Raw genomic sequence first — 12,405 nt, forward strand, 5'->3', positions numbered from 1 at the left:
CAATTTTTTTTTTTTTTTTTTTTTTACTTTCAACACAGGAATGTGTCCTAGGACCAGCCAAAAGTTAACGATCTCCCCTAAGAAGCCCTAATTTCTTCATTCCTTCTATTGAAAAAATATTTAGAAACTAGATCTAAGCTGGGTGTCGTGGTCCACAGCTGGAGTTCTAGTACCTGGGAGTTTTAAGCAAGAAGACCAGCAGTTCAAGGCTATATAACGAGTTTGACTATATAACGAGTTTGACTATATAACGAGTTTGACTATATAACGAGTTTGAGGCCAGCGTAGACCACATGAGCCTTTGTCTTAGAACAAACAACAACCAACATGCATGCACGCGCACACGTAAGTTAAACGAACAATAAAAATAGAAAATATGTGAGATCATTTTTTGTTTACAATCCATTTGAGATTTTCGTCTCTGATTTTATGTGATTTAATTTTGAAAATTTAATTTTGAAACATTGCTCTAAATGTCAAAGCTACATAAACATCTATTTAGAGGAGTTGCCCTGGACACACATGCCTTCTACTACCCGGTCCTTTACACCGCATTCCCAGCCACCACCCATTACCACCATATCTCATTAGTTTCTCCCTCAGTCTTCTTAGTTTGTTTTTTCTCCCTATTCTCTTCTATATAAGACCTTGCTGCATAGCTCAAACTGGCTTCAAACTCACAATCCTCCTGCCTCACCCTCTCGGGTGCTGGGATTACAATTATGAGCCTCCACCTCCAGCTTTAGACTTTTTTGTTTTGTTTTTGTTGTGTAGAAATGAACATAGCATGTCCCCCTTCATTTTTACCAAAAGATATCTGCAGGACACACTTCTTTTTCTTTTGTTAACTTAACAAGATACACTGCTTCTCCCTCCGTATCAGCCACAGATGTGGCTTGCTGGTGTTTACAGCTGTACAGCCAGCCCCCTGCATGGATGCTTCTGACTACTCTGATGTTCAAGCATGTAGTTCACCCCCAACATTTTTTACTCAGAATCAATACTACAAGGGATTACTTTGTGCATGAACATTTTCTTACTCTTTTTCCTTTACATTTGTTCTAATATCTCACATATGTCTGCTGCATCTAGTATTTTTGTGTGTGCGCACATGTGTGGATGGGTCATAGGACAACTTTTAGAGATCGTTTCTCTCCTTCCACTGTGTAGCTTCCTGGAAACAAACAAAGTTGTCAGCTTGGCAGCAAATGCCTTTACCCTCTGAGCTGTCTTGGCAGTCCAAATTCATAATTTTGGAGGTAAATTTCTAGAGGTGGAATTCTTGGCACAAAGAGAAAATGCACATATACTATTTTTAGATCGTGCCAATTAGCCCACCGGGAAGCTGGCACCAGTTTGAAACCCTGGCGCGGATATGTGAGATGACCTGTTTCCCACATCCCTGCCCACAGAATGTGCTGTGTACTATTTGTCTTTTACCAACTTGAGTGGAAAGTTACCTCTGTGCACCTTCAGCCGGCTCTCCACTGGGAATGGAGTCACATGCTTTTCCATGCATCTGAGGCTACTCTGTCTTTGGCTGCTCTGCAGGAGACTCCAGGAGCCTACAGCACACACACAGGATCCTCCTCCTCCTATGTGACCTTGCCAAAGTGGGAGAGACGGGCCATCCAGAGGCACCTACACTGAGGATGTGGTAGAGGGATTTGAGAAAGTCTCTTTCGGGACAGTCCAGACAGGGAGGGAATTGAGGCCACCTGGGTAGCTGTCAGACTTATGAAGAGTATCTAGCCTGTCACGTGGCCCAGCCCACGACTGTCTAGGGAGGGGAGCAGATGACCAGGGGGGAGGTGTGGGACAGGTGGTGGTAGTAGCTGTCGGAATGAAGGCTAAACAGCGTTGGTGGAAATCAAAGATAAATGTTCATCCCTCTCACTGTCTTCACAGTGCAACCAGATGATGCTGGCTATTTTGAGAAGGTTCCCAGAATGGCACTTGATGCATATCACGATCTCTTGAGGCAAGCTGGGGACGAGGCTTCAGAGTTTCTGCCACTCTCCCCAGCAGACACTTTTGACATGTGCTCAAGCCTCCTCTCTGTGAGCTGCATGCTGAAGTCACAGTAGACAAACACACATCTGTCTCTCATCCTCTCCCAGTGTGAAAGCGCTGTGGCTAGACACCATTCCAGCCTGAGGAACGGGGCCCTCCAAATCCAAATCTCTGGGCTCACTGGCTATGAGTGGCCCCAGTTTCTGCCTATATGCTGTATTTTCCATGTTTGTTGGGTACAGGTCTCTAACACGAGCCTGTAGGTACCTGAAGGGTCTCTCTTGATCTCCAGACACCGTGCGGTATCCTTGTTTTTGATGGATTTTCCCTAGATGGAAGAGACAAAGGCAAGGTGTTTATGTGTCTTCCTGGGCAGCTCACCCCCTCACTCAGCTGGGTGCTCAGATTTACACTGCAGAGCTCCTCAGTCCTCTCTCGGAGGAGACAGAGAAAGCAAAGAGTAGAGTAAGCCTGCCTACAGCTGTATGTACAAGCTTTGAAGCGATGGCGTCTTACGGGGGTAAAAGGGCAGCCCTGCACTCCGCTGGGCATCATGGCTGCACCCTGCAGGGCATCCCTTTGCCACTTGCCCTTCTTTGAACTCCTCCACCCTGGAGCCCATCAAACCCCCCAGGACCACGCTTCCTTGTTGTCTCCCTCCATCTTCACAGAGGGAGGTATAGAGCAGAAACCACACAGGAACCTCAGCCCATTTACCTCACTCCTCTGAGTGGTACCCTCCCATCATGTCCTTGGGCCTTACTGCAGAAATGGAGGCAGAGTCCTCACTTCCCAGAGACACACCACAGGACCGTGGGCAACTTCCATAACCTTTCTGAGTCTGATTTCCATGTCTCTAAAACTGGGCTTAGAAGTAATGTGAATTAAGGCTGGAATTGGGGTCACTGGTCCTTGAGTGTCTATGCCAGATAGAAGAAAAATGTATGGTGGATCTAAGTCCACCTCTGTGTACCCCCTCCCTGTCCTGTCTGGGAGGAAAGAAGGGAACGGAGGAGGGAGGGAGAGAGGGAGGGAGGGAGCGAGGGAGGGAGGGGGTAAGGAGGGAAGCTGGTCCTTCTTTTTCTCATGTAGTCTCTCTCACCCCACCCAGTTCCTTCCTTCCTTCTCATGGCCACAGCTGAGCAATGGGGAACTTCACAGTCTGTAGGCATGATCTGCTCCCTGGACCCCACCCTTTGCATTCCTCATCTTCCCCAGGGAGTTCTCTCTTCCGCACTCCCACATCCCGTGGGTGCCGCCTCTGGCACTCCTCAGCCACTGGTGCCCTCCACTCCTCCTACTGCCTCCAGAAGCCCTCTCTGGGTCTTGTACTGTCACCTTGACCTTCACCCATCCTCCTCAGTTTACTCTGGATGCCAGGCTCCCCACAGGACTGTCCATGTGTATCAAGACCTAGCCTCTCCTGAAAGGTTCATTCTCAGTCACGGACACTGGCTCCCTTGCGCTGTTCAGAGGTCACAGCCTCCTCTGAAGGACTCAAGACTCAGAATCATGAGAGTGAAAGTAAACAGAGGGACTATCTAACTATATCTGCCTCTCAGTTCATTGGAACTTTTTAGTAGAATAATTTGTAAGTGGGGCCTACAAAATAAATAAGGTATAGTAGAGACTGGGCATCCAATCAAATACCATCTTTATATCTGAAAGTTTCTGCTTCTAGACCTAACATGGATAGGAAAGGATTGGAGAGAAGGAACTGATGCAAATGAATTTAGCATTACATAATAAGCCAGGAGCCACCCAATCACCTTCCCCTTTAACTTGTAGACTTCTTGGCAGAGAAGCCATATAAACAGACCTGGCCTCAGCCTCAGAGTGGCAGACAGAATGTCCTGTTGTTCTGCAGGCCAGGCCTCCCACTGAGATAAAAATATCTCTTCTTTCATCAACCTCAATGAGTAGGTGACTTGATGGCTTATCTTCCCATCGTCTACCTGAACTGGTTTTGGAATCACCTAGGAGACACACTCTTGGGTGTTACAAGTTAACTGAGGAAGGAAGACTCATGCTAAATTTGGATGGCACCATCCCATGAGTTGGGATCTGAGGCTGAATAAATAGGAAAAAAGGGAGAGAGCAGCACTCACCAGCTTCCTGCATTAGCATGCCTTCTCATGGAGGACTGTGTCCCCTCCAACCACGAGTCAAAACACACCCTTCCTGCCTTAAGTTGCATTTGTCAAACATTTTGTCACAATGCCGAGAAAAGTCACTAATACAGCCATCTTCCAAATTTCTCTTGGGAAGACCACTTTCCAAATGTTTGAATAATTATTTCTTCAGAATAAACAGTATCTTTAATTCCAGGAGCTTTGTCATAAAATATGGCATTAAGGAAACCAAACACATTCCCAAAGATTCTGTATCTATTTGCTACCAGGAGGAATTGTGCTATGTTTAAGACAAGTCAACATCTTTACTAATTAACATTGTGATGCCAATTTTAAGATGTGTCATAGAATAATTGAATTTGTGACTTCATGTTGAGATTGTACTTTGTAAACACTTAGGAAATTAAGGATCATTAAATTTAAAGTTAAATACTGGGAGTGATTTATGAACATAGTCTTCAGTGGGTAAGGAAATTCAATTTATTAAACCATAAAAAGACCTGATACAATTAATGGTTCAGCATTGTTAGGCTTGTACATGAAGTAACAAGTCCATTAAGATTTAAAATCCCATCAGTACACTCAACTTGCCACGTGCTGGGCCTGGTGACTGCCATTGACTAGAGAAGCCATGACAGTCTAAGGCAGCCTGCTCTTGCAGGGCAGGCAAAACCACTGGCCTGGTAGGTAGTCCTTCTCTGCTCCTGTGTTCCATCCTTGGTCTCAGAACCATTTCCCCAGCCACTCCTCAGTATCACTAGGGTCAGAAATGCCCCTCAAGGACCTGTGTGTTAAGGCCTTGTTCCTCAGCGTGGCACTATTGGGAGGTAGTGGAAACTACATATAGGTCTTCAGTTATTGGGACATGACCTCAAAGGGGATTATGAGAGCCCAAGCCCTTCCTCTTTCTCTTCTGATCCTTGGTTCATGATCTGAGTGTGTTTTGATTCACCATGTGCTCCCACTATGATGTGCTGACTCACTCCAGGCCTCAAACCATGAGGACAATTGATGGGAACTAGACTGTGCCAACGTAGGAACTGATTATCTCAGGGACTTGTCATAGTGATGGAGGCTTGATAAGACTCTTCCACTTAGAGAAGGCAGCAGAACACGGTCTCCTAGTTCACCTCTCCAAGCTGATACCCCAAGTGGGACAATCTTGCACTTGGTCCTCAACCACTTGTCAAATGCCTGCCATATTCCAGATGTTGTCACCACAGAATGACAGACAACAGAAAAAACCTAGCCATACAGGCCATAGCTCTGTGAGGCCAGGCATGGTAGAGCACACCTGTAATCCCAGCACTCTGGAGGCTGAGATTTGTAAGTCCTAAGTCCACAGAGTGAAATTCTGCCTCAAAAAAGCAAAGTTCAAGTAAACATTATTCTAAGAGACAATAAGACAAGGATTAAGGGAACCCTAAGAGGGGCTGGAGAGATGGCTCAGAGGTTAAGAGCATTGGCTCCTTTTCCAGAGGTCCTGAGTTCAATTCCCAGCATCCACATGATAGCTCATAACCACCTATAATGAGATCTGGTGCCTTCTTCTGGCCTGCATGCATACATGCAGGTAGAGCACTGTATACATAATAAAATAAATAAATCTTGAGGAAAAAAAAGGAACCCTGAGAAAGTACAGAAGTACTAACCTACTCTTATGGGTCATGGAAGGCTCCCTCAAGGAAAAACTGCCTGGACCCTGAGGAACACTTTCTGGTCCTGGTGAGGAGAGAGTGGGAGAGAATGATGCCCATATAGGGCTTATGAGAGTCTGGCCACTCACTGTCGTTAGAGCTGAGAGTGTTCCTCCTCACCACCCTCTTTTTTCCCGACTCCTCCTCCTTCCTTTCCTCTCCCTCCTCCTCATAATCAATATTGCATAGTTCAGGGAGACTGTAAAACCTCTGAACTTACTTTGCACATATTTTTCCCTGAAGGGGTCTCCATAGTGAACAGCAAATTCTTAAAAACAAAACAAAGCCAGTCGTGTTTGGTTCTATCCTAGGTCTCTGGGCCATCCAGCTTCTGGGTCCTGGTGCTCCAGGCAGTGTCAGGGGTGGGCTCACTCTCAAGGCATGGGTCTCAGGCTAGACCAGCCGTAGGTTGGCCACTCCCACAATCTCTGTATCATCCTACCCCAGCACATCTCATAGGCAGGACAGACTCAAACGTGACTGGAGAAAAAGTGTCAATGTAATGATGCCTAATGGTACTCTGCTAGACTCATAGATTGGTGCCTAGTCCAGTAGTGATCAGAGAGGCGTCATCCAGCAATTGATAGAAACAAATGCAGAGACCCACAGTCAAACATTAGGCTGAGCCTAGGGAATCCTGCTGAAGAGAAGGAGGAAGAATTGTAGGAGCTAGAGGGGTCAAGGATATCACAAGAAAACTCACAGAAACAACTAGCCTGAGTTCATAGGTGCACACAGAAACCAAACAGACAACCAGGAAGCCTGCACGGGACTGACCTATGCCCTTTGCATACATGTGATGGATGTATAGCTTGGTCTCCTTGCAGGATTCCTAACACTGGGAGCAGGAACTGTCACTGGCTCTTTTGCTGGGTTTTGGGACCCTATTCCTTACTGCAGAAACAGAGGCAGAGTCCTCACTTCCCAGAGACACACCACAGGACCGTGGGCAACTTCCATAACCTTTCTGAGTCTGATTTCCATGTCTCTAAAACTGGGGAGGTGCTTAGTCTTACTGCAACTTGAGATGCCATGTTTTGTTGATATCCATGGGAGGCCTGCCCTTTTCTGAATAGAAACGGAGGAGGAGTGGATGGGGTCAGGGGAGGAGGGTAGGGAGAGGGACTGGGAGGAGAGGAGGGAGGGGAAATGTCAGTCAGGATGTAAATAAATAAATACAAAAAATAAATAAATAAAACCACTTTGGCTTTAAGAAGTTATTTATGGAGCTGGAGAGATGCTCAGTTGTTAAGAGCTCCTGCTGCTCAGTCGTTAAGAGCTCCTGCTGCTCTTTGCAGAAATCCAGAATTTGGTCCCCAGCACCTCTATTGGGCAGTTCACAACCACTTGGACCTTCAGCTCCAGATGAGCTGAAACGTACTAATAAATTAAAATAAAATAAATGTAAACAAATAAGTTTTTAAAAGTTATTTGCTAGCTGGGCATGGAGGTTCATGCATATAACTCCAGCTCTCAGGACACTGAGACAAAAGGATCTTGAGTTCTGGGCTAGCCTGGGCTACAGAGTAAGAATGTCTAAATAAAAAAAAAAAGTCCATGTTCTTTCAAAATGTAGCTCCTGAGCCTGATGGAGTAGGCAGGTGTTCAGAGACATGATCACAGGCAGGTTGGTATCTTCCCCACAGGACATCGTGGTCCTACCCAAGTGGCCTAAGACACAAGCCTTTGAAGCATCCTGCACATAGAGAAACTTCACACATAGACTATGGTCAGTGAGGTTCCCCATGTTACTGTCACAGGCCTTCTGGCAAATTCTCTCCACCCTGTTCTGGTCATCCGATGCTGAAGTCAAAGGAGAAGCTTTATTTGTTCTTTGAGGCAGGGTCTCAGGGTGTAGGCATAGAACTCACCATGTAGACCAAGCTGGCCTTGAGCTCTTGGTGATCCTCCTGCTTCTGCCTCCTAAGTGCTAGCATCAAAGGTGTGCACTCAACTGAAGGAAGGGCTTTTATATGTTTCCACCCAGTGCTCCCAAGTCTGATATTAGTACTAATAAAATTAAAGGCAGCGACTCATATGCATCAAATGTTCCTGTTTGTTGGGCATGTGCCAAATGCCTGTCACATGCTATCCCATAAAGTAGATATTTATTGTCTCCATTTTATGTATAAGGGAAACTAGCTACAGAGAGGGAAGGGAACTTTCTAAAAGTAACGAGAGCAGGTTGGAACCACAGCAATCTGAAGGAGTTTTCTCTCTTAATCACTCCTCTGTATTCAGGAGACCCAGCTTCATAGCCAGTACCATTGATGCAAAATATTCAGTTGTCTTAAGGAAGTATCACAGCCATACAACCTTCGTGAAGTGCCACTCTGATGGATCAGAAACTATCAGCCTTGAGGCAACAACACACAGCAAGAAGATGGATCAGAAACTATCAACCATGAGGCAACAACACAACAAGAAGATGGATCAGAAACTATCAACCATGAGGCAACAACACAGCAAGAAGATAGTGGCACAACAAATCCTGAGATGATTGTTAGGGGTTTTGTTGGTGTGTGTGTGTGTGTGTGTGTGTGTGTGTGTGTGTGTGTGTGTGTGGTTTTCTCCCCACATACTAGCATAGAAATCATTTTCATAAAGCGCTGTAGATACAGCCACACCTGAACCTTTCATGCTGTGTCTGGATAACTGCCCTTTCAACCCCAAGCAACTCACCTGCTGAAAGTCCCAATAGATGTGTGCTCCTCTATTCTCTGCCTCAGAGCACAGCTCTAATGTGGGCTTTTCCCCACGGCCAGAGTCCGCCAGGCAGTATTGCTCATTGGTTAGTTCCCCCACGTAGAATTCTCCAGAAAGGAGGTAGTACACGTTCTACAAGAGAGCAAGGACACCATGCTGGGCCCAGCGAGCAGGGAGGCCTCAGCCATTAAACTGTATGCTAGAAAACCTGGCTACAGAGAGGGTTGAGAACATTCTAAAAGTGCCCAGGATAGGATTTGAGCTCAAGCCCTCTGAAGTCACTTAACAGTCTTAAGTATTTTTCCTTCTCAACCACCTTTCTGTGTTCAGGAGACCCAACTTCACAGTCAGTTCCAAGGTGGTAGTTTTCTCCCTAGACACTGCCATAGAAACTTCAGGAACTCGGGGAAGACATGAGGATGGGTGACCTAGGCATGGGGAGAGCATGAACATCCTGGGACATGGGTCTCACTGCCTTTCTCACCAGCCCTGGCACATTCTAGCAAGAAGGGCAGACAGGGACACTCAGCCCATCCTCCTTCCTACAAGGGCTCTATGATGAGCTATAACATATCCCCCAGAGGCTCATAGGTTGAATGGTTGGTGACCAGCTGGTGGATCCAATCACTGAGAGCTGACTGGGTCTTGGGCATGCTAATCAATGGATTCAGCATCTCCTTTGTGGATTCCTAATTTGATGATATTGTTGCGGGGGAGGACTAGTCAGAGGAGGCTACTAGGAACATGTTCTAAGGATTGCATCTTGTCCCTGATCTCTCCCCCACCCTTCCTATGCTTGCACCCCTGCTAACAACTTTGATATGATGTTCTGCCTCACCAGAGGCCCACAACTTGGAGCCATGCAACCATAGACTGGAACCTTGAGCCAAAATAAATCTTTTGACCCTAAGTTGTTGATCACAGGTATTCTACCATAGCAATGAATAGCTGATAAACAGGGTTCTAAAAGAATCATGGCTGGTATGGATGACGGATGGGACTTATCTTTGAAGAATGATCTCAACTGAAGTGAAGACACTATCAATAGAAGCACAAGTGATGTTGGTCATCCAAGTGATGCTGATCCCAGGGAAGCAGCTTGCCTTCAAATTCCCAACCTGACATAGCTTGGATGAGTCTTTGTGGCTCAGGTTTCCAATAGTTTCTGCGGCTATTACCTCTACCAGGTAACCCTGAAAGTTCTCTGCAAGGACAATGTACAAACTAAAAAGCTCACGGGTACAGTGCCTGACTAGCATGCAGGAAACTCTGGGTGTGATCACTGGCACTGCATAACTGGGTGGGTTGGCAAGTACCTGTTGACCCAGCACTTGGAATAAGGTGGATGGCAGCAGGCAAACCAAGATTTGGGGGTGGCAAAGCTGGAGATGTGGCTCAGCAGTTAGGATCTCTGGATATTCTTGTAAAGGACCTCAGTTCAGTTCCCAGCACCCACATGGTGGTTCATAACTGTCTGTAACTCCAGTTACACGGGATCCTATGCCCTCTTCTGTCCTCTGTGGGCACTGGGCACCAAGCACTCATGCAATGCACCTACATGTATCTAGGCAAAACACTCATACATATAAAGTAAATATATCTTTAAATACATTTTTAAAGCAAAGTAAGATAATATATGTCTGTAGTCTCAATAACAAAGTTCTCTAACACCCTCCGCTTGGCGCCACCATATCTATCCCAACCAGCACAGGGATCCCCCTTCTCCCTCTCTTCTCTAGCCAACTTCCTTCTGCAGGAGTGCAGATGGGCTTGCTTGTCCAATTTCCAAGGCACACATCAGAATGAATAGCAGAGCCACAAGTTTAGAGGATAAGAAATGATGGGGGGAGGCTGCCAATAAAACTGTCCCCTGGAGAATGAATGTCATCCCTAGAGCCCTCCTGCCTGTTCTCCCTGCCCCTGTGGGCCTGCCTGTCACTACTGTACTTTTTGAACAGTACATGCTTACACATTACCCAGAATGCTCATCTCCTGCCTTCCCCATCCTCTAACAGTAAGGAACTGCTAACTTGTGGCACAGGTTCTCTGAGCCAGTACAGACCTACTACCTTGGCAGGGATACCAGTGGGAAATACCTGTTCACTGAGCTCACGGCAAGGTTTCATTTTGGGAGAGTTGCCTGGAACAGGTCCTCGGTCCAGGCAAACACTTTCATCCAGTGAATTTTTAATCTAAAGGAGAAAACACAACCACACTGTTGGAAAGAATCATAGAAAGAAGACACCTCAGGCCCCGTGTTTTTTGGTTTGGGTTTTGGTTATACCACCGGATGACAGAAAACACTACCAGCAGAGGGTGATCTGCTCCTGCCCAGTTCAGAGGAGTGAAGTCAAATGTGGGATGGGGAGGTAAGGGCGTCAAGCAAAGGATGCAGAGGTGGAGGAGAAAAAGAACAAGGTATTGGGAAGAATGAGAAGAAAGGAAGCCTCTCAGGAGCAAGAAGAAAGAGAAGTAGTTGGAGGGGGCTTGGGCAGGATAGATTCAGGCCAACTCCTTGACTGCTTTGGGTTTCTAGCCTTGACTTTTTACAATGAAACCGTTCAAATCTGAGCTGTAGATTTCCAGTACATACTCTTCCATAGCAGATGATGTTGGGGACTGGCTTCAGGAGTGGGTAGATATTTTTCAGGTACCAGTCAAAGGATTTGCATTTCAGTTTCTCCTGGAGTGCCTTTCTGGAAGAAATGTCTCCATAGTCGATTCCAGAATTCTGAAGAGAAAATACGGGTGGTATGTGTTCATTAGACTTGAAAACACCCTTGACTCCATCGGTTCCTGTGGACTGTGTGGGCACTGGCTCTTTTCTTAGAACTCAGAGATGATGACTTTGATCTCTTTTATTGACAGAGGGAAAGCAGAAGCCTGGAGCCCTAGGCACCCTGGCTGGCTTTTTATCCTGACAGATCCTGTGTGGGGGCCACTCAAGCTTATTTCTCATGACTGATTTCTCCCGTTTTGAGATGCCACTGGAATCAAAAGGATATAAAATACAGTGGCCAGAAAATGCTTAAACAAAACTTCTGGTACTGTGATGGAACCTTGTGGAAGTGGTGCTTGTGAGGAACCACTGTGAAGGAAGACTAAGGAGGCAGGTAGAGAAGGAAATGCAGAAACTGTGTATCTATCATCTTCCCAGAATTCTTGTAAGGTCTGTTTCTGATGGTACTTAGTTCCTTGGTTTAGGGAACTTCCTTTATGGCTTCCTTTATGACACTACAACACTGCTGAGATAGAACGCTAAGGATGATGGAGGGGGTGCTCATTTGCCCGCCATGCCGCCGGCTACCCTGAATACCAGAAGACTTTCTCTCCCAACAGGGAGCTAACTGCAGGAGCCTGCTGAAACCCCTTTCATGACTTTGAACTCGGAAGGAGGTTCAGGAATTTCTGCTCATTTTTATCTTCTCCTGATCTACTGGTTCCTGAGTCCCACCTCGATCCTGATCTCTAGGCTTTTCCTTCTAGGCCAATTCCACAGCCTATCACTGCCCAGACTCCCCTGCTCTCTGGAGACTCCCTGAACGTATCCTGTGATGGAAGAGGAGTTTGTCAGTGAGGTGACTGGTCTCTGTGAGTCAAACATGCCTCAACAAACAGGATCCAGAGGTCAGGGAGAGGAGACAGCACAGCAGCCTGGGGAAAGTGGGCTCAGTTCAAAGCACCCCCATTCATGAGAATCCAGGAATGCTACAGTACCTCCTCCATTCATCCATGCCGCCTGTCCTACCTGCACCCTCTTAAGAGAACAAATGCCTGGCCTGGGTATGTTGCTCTGTTGGTAGAATGCTTGTCTAGAATGCATGAAGCCCTGGGTTTGATCCCCAGCACTGCATGAA

The 12,405-nt window shown here is 46.4% G+C and overlaps 1 protein-coding gene across 1 annotated transcript in view; it reads right to left on the minus strand.

Annotated features, from left to right (window-relative positions):
- Positions 1–560: 560 nt before the first annotated feature.
- Positions 561–12,405, minus strand: part of Galnt8 (polypeptide N-acetylgalactosaminyltransferase 8) — a 31,944-nt gene continuing 20,099 nt past the window's right edge. The window contains exons 8-11 of the mRNA XM_059258641.1: positions 11,142–11,279; positions 10,645–10,740; positions 8,525–8,680; positions 561–2,341 (exon numbers count right to left, since the gene is read on the minus strand). Coding sequence (XP_059114624.1) covers positions 2,198–2,341; positions 8,525–8,680; positions 10,645–10,740; positions 11,142–11,279 — 534 coding nt within the window. The 3' untranslated portion in view covers positions 561–2,197. The remainder of the gene's footprint in view (positions 2,342–8,524; positions 8,681–10,644; positions 10,741–11,141; positions 11,280–12,405) is intronic.

This window comes from Peromyscus eremicus, chromosome 3 (assembly GCF_949786415.1).
Source record: "Peromyscus eremicus chromosome 3, PerEre_H2_v1, whole genome shotgun sequence".
NCBI lineage: Eukaryota > Metazoa > Chordata > Mammalia > Rodentia > Cricetidae > Peromyscus > Peromyscus eremicus.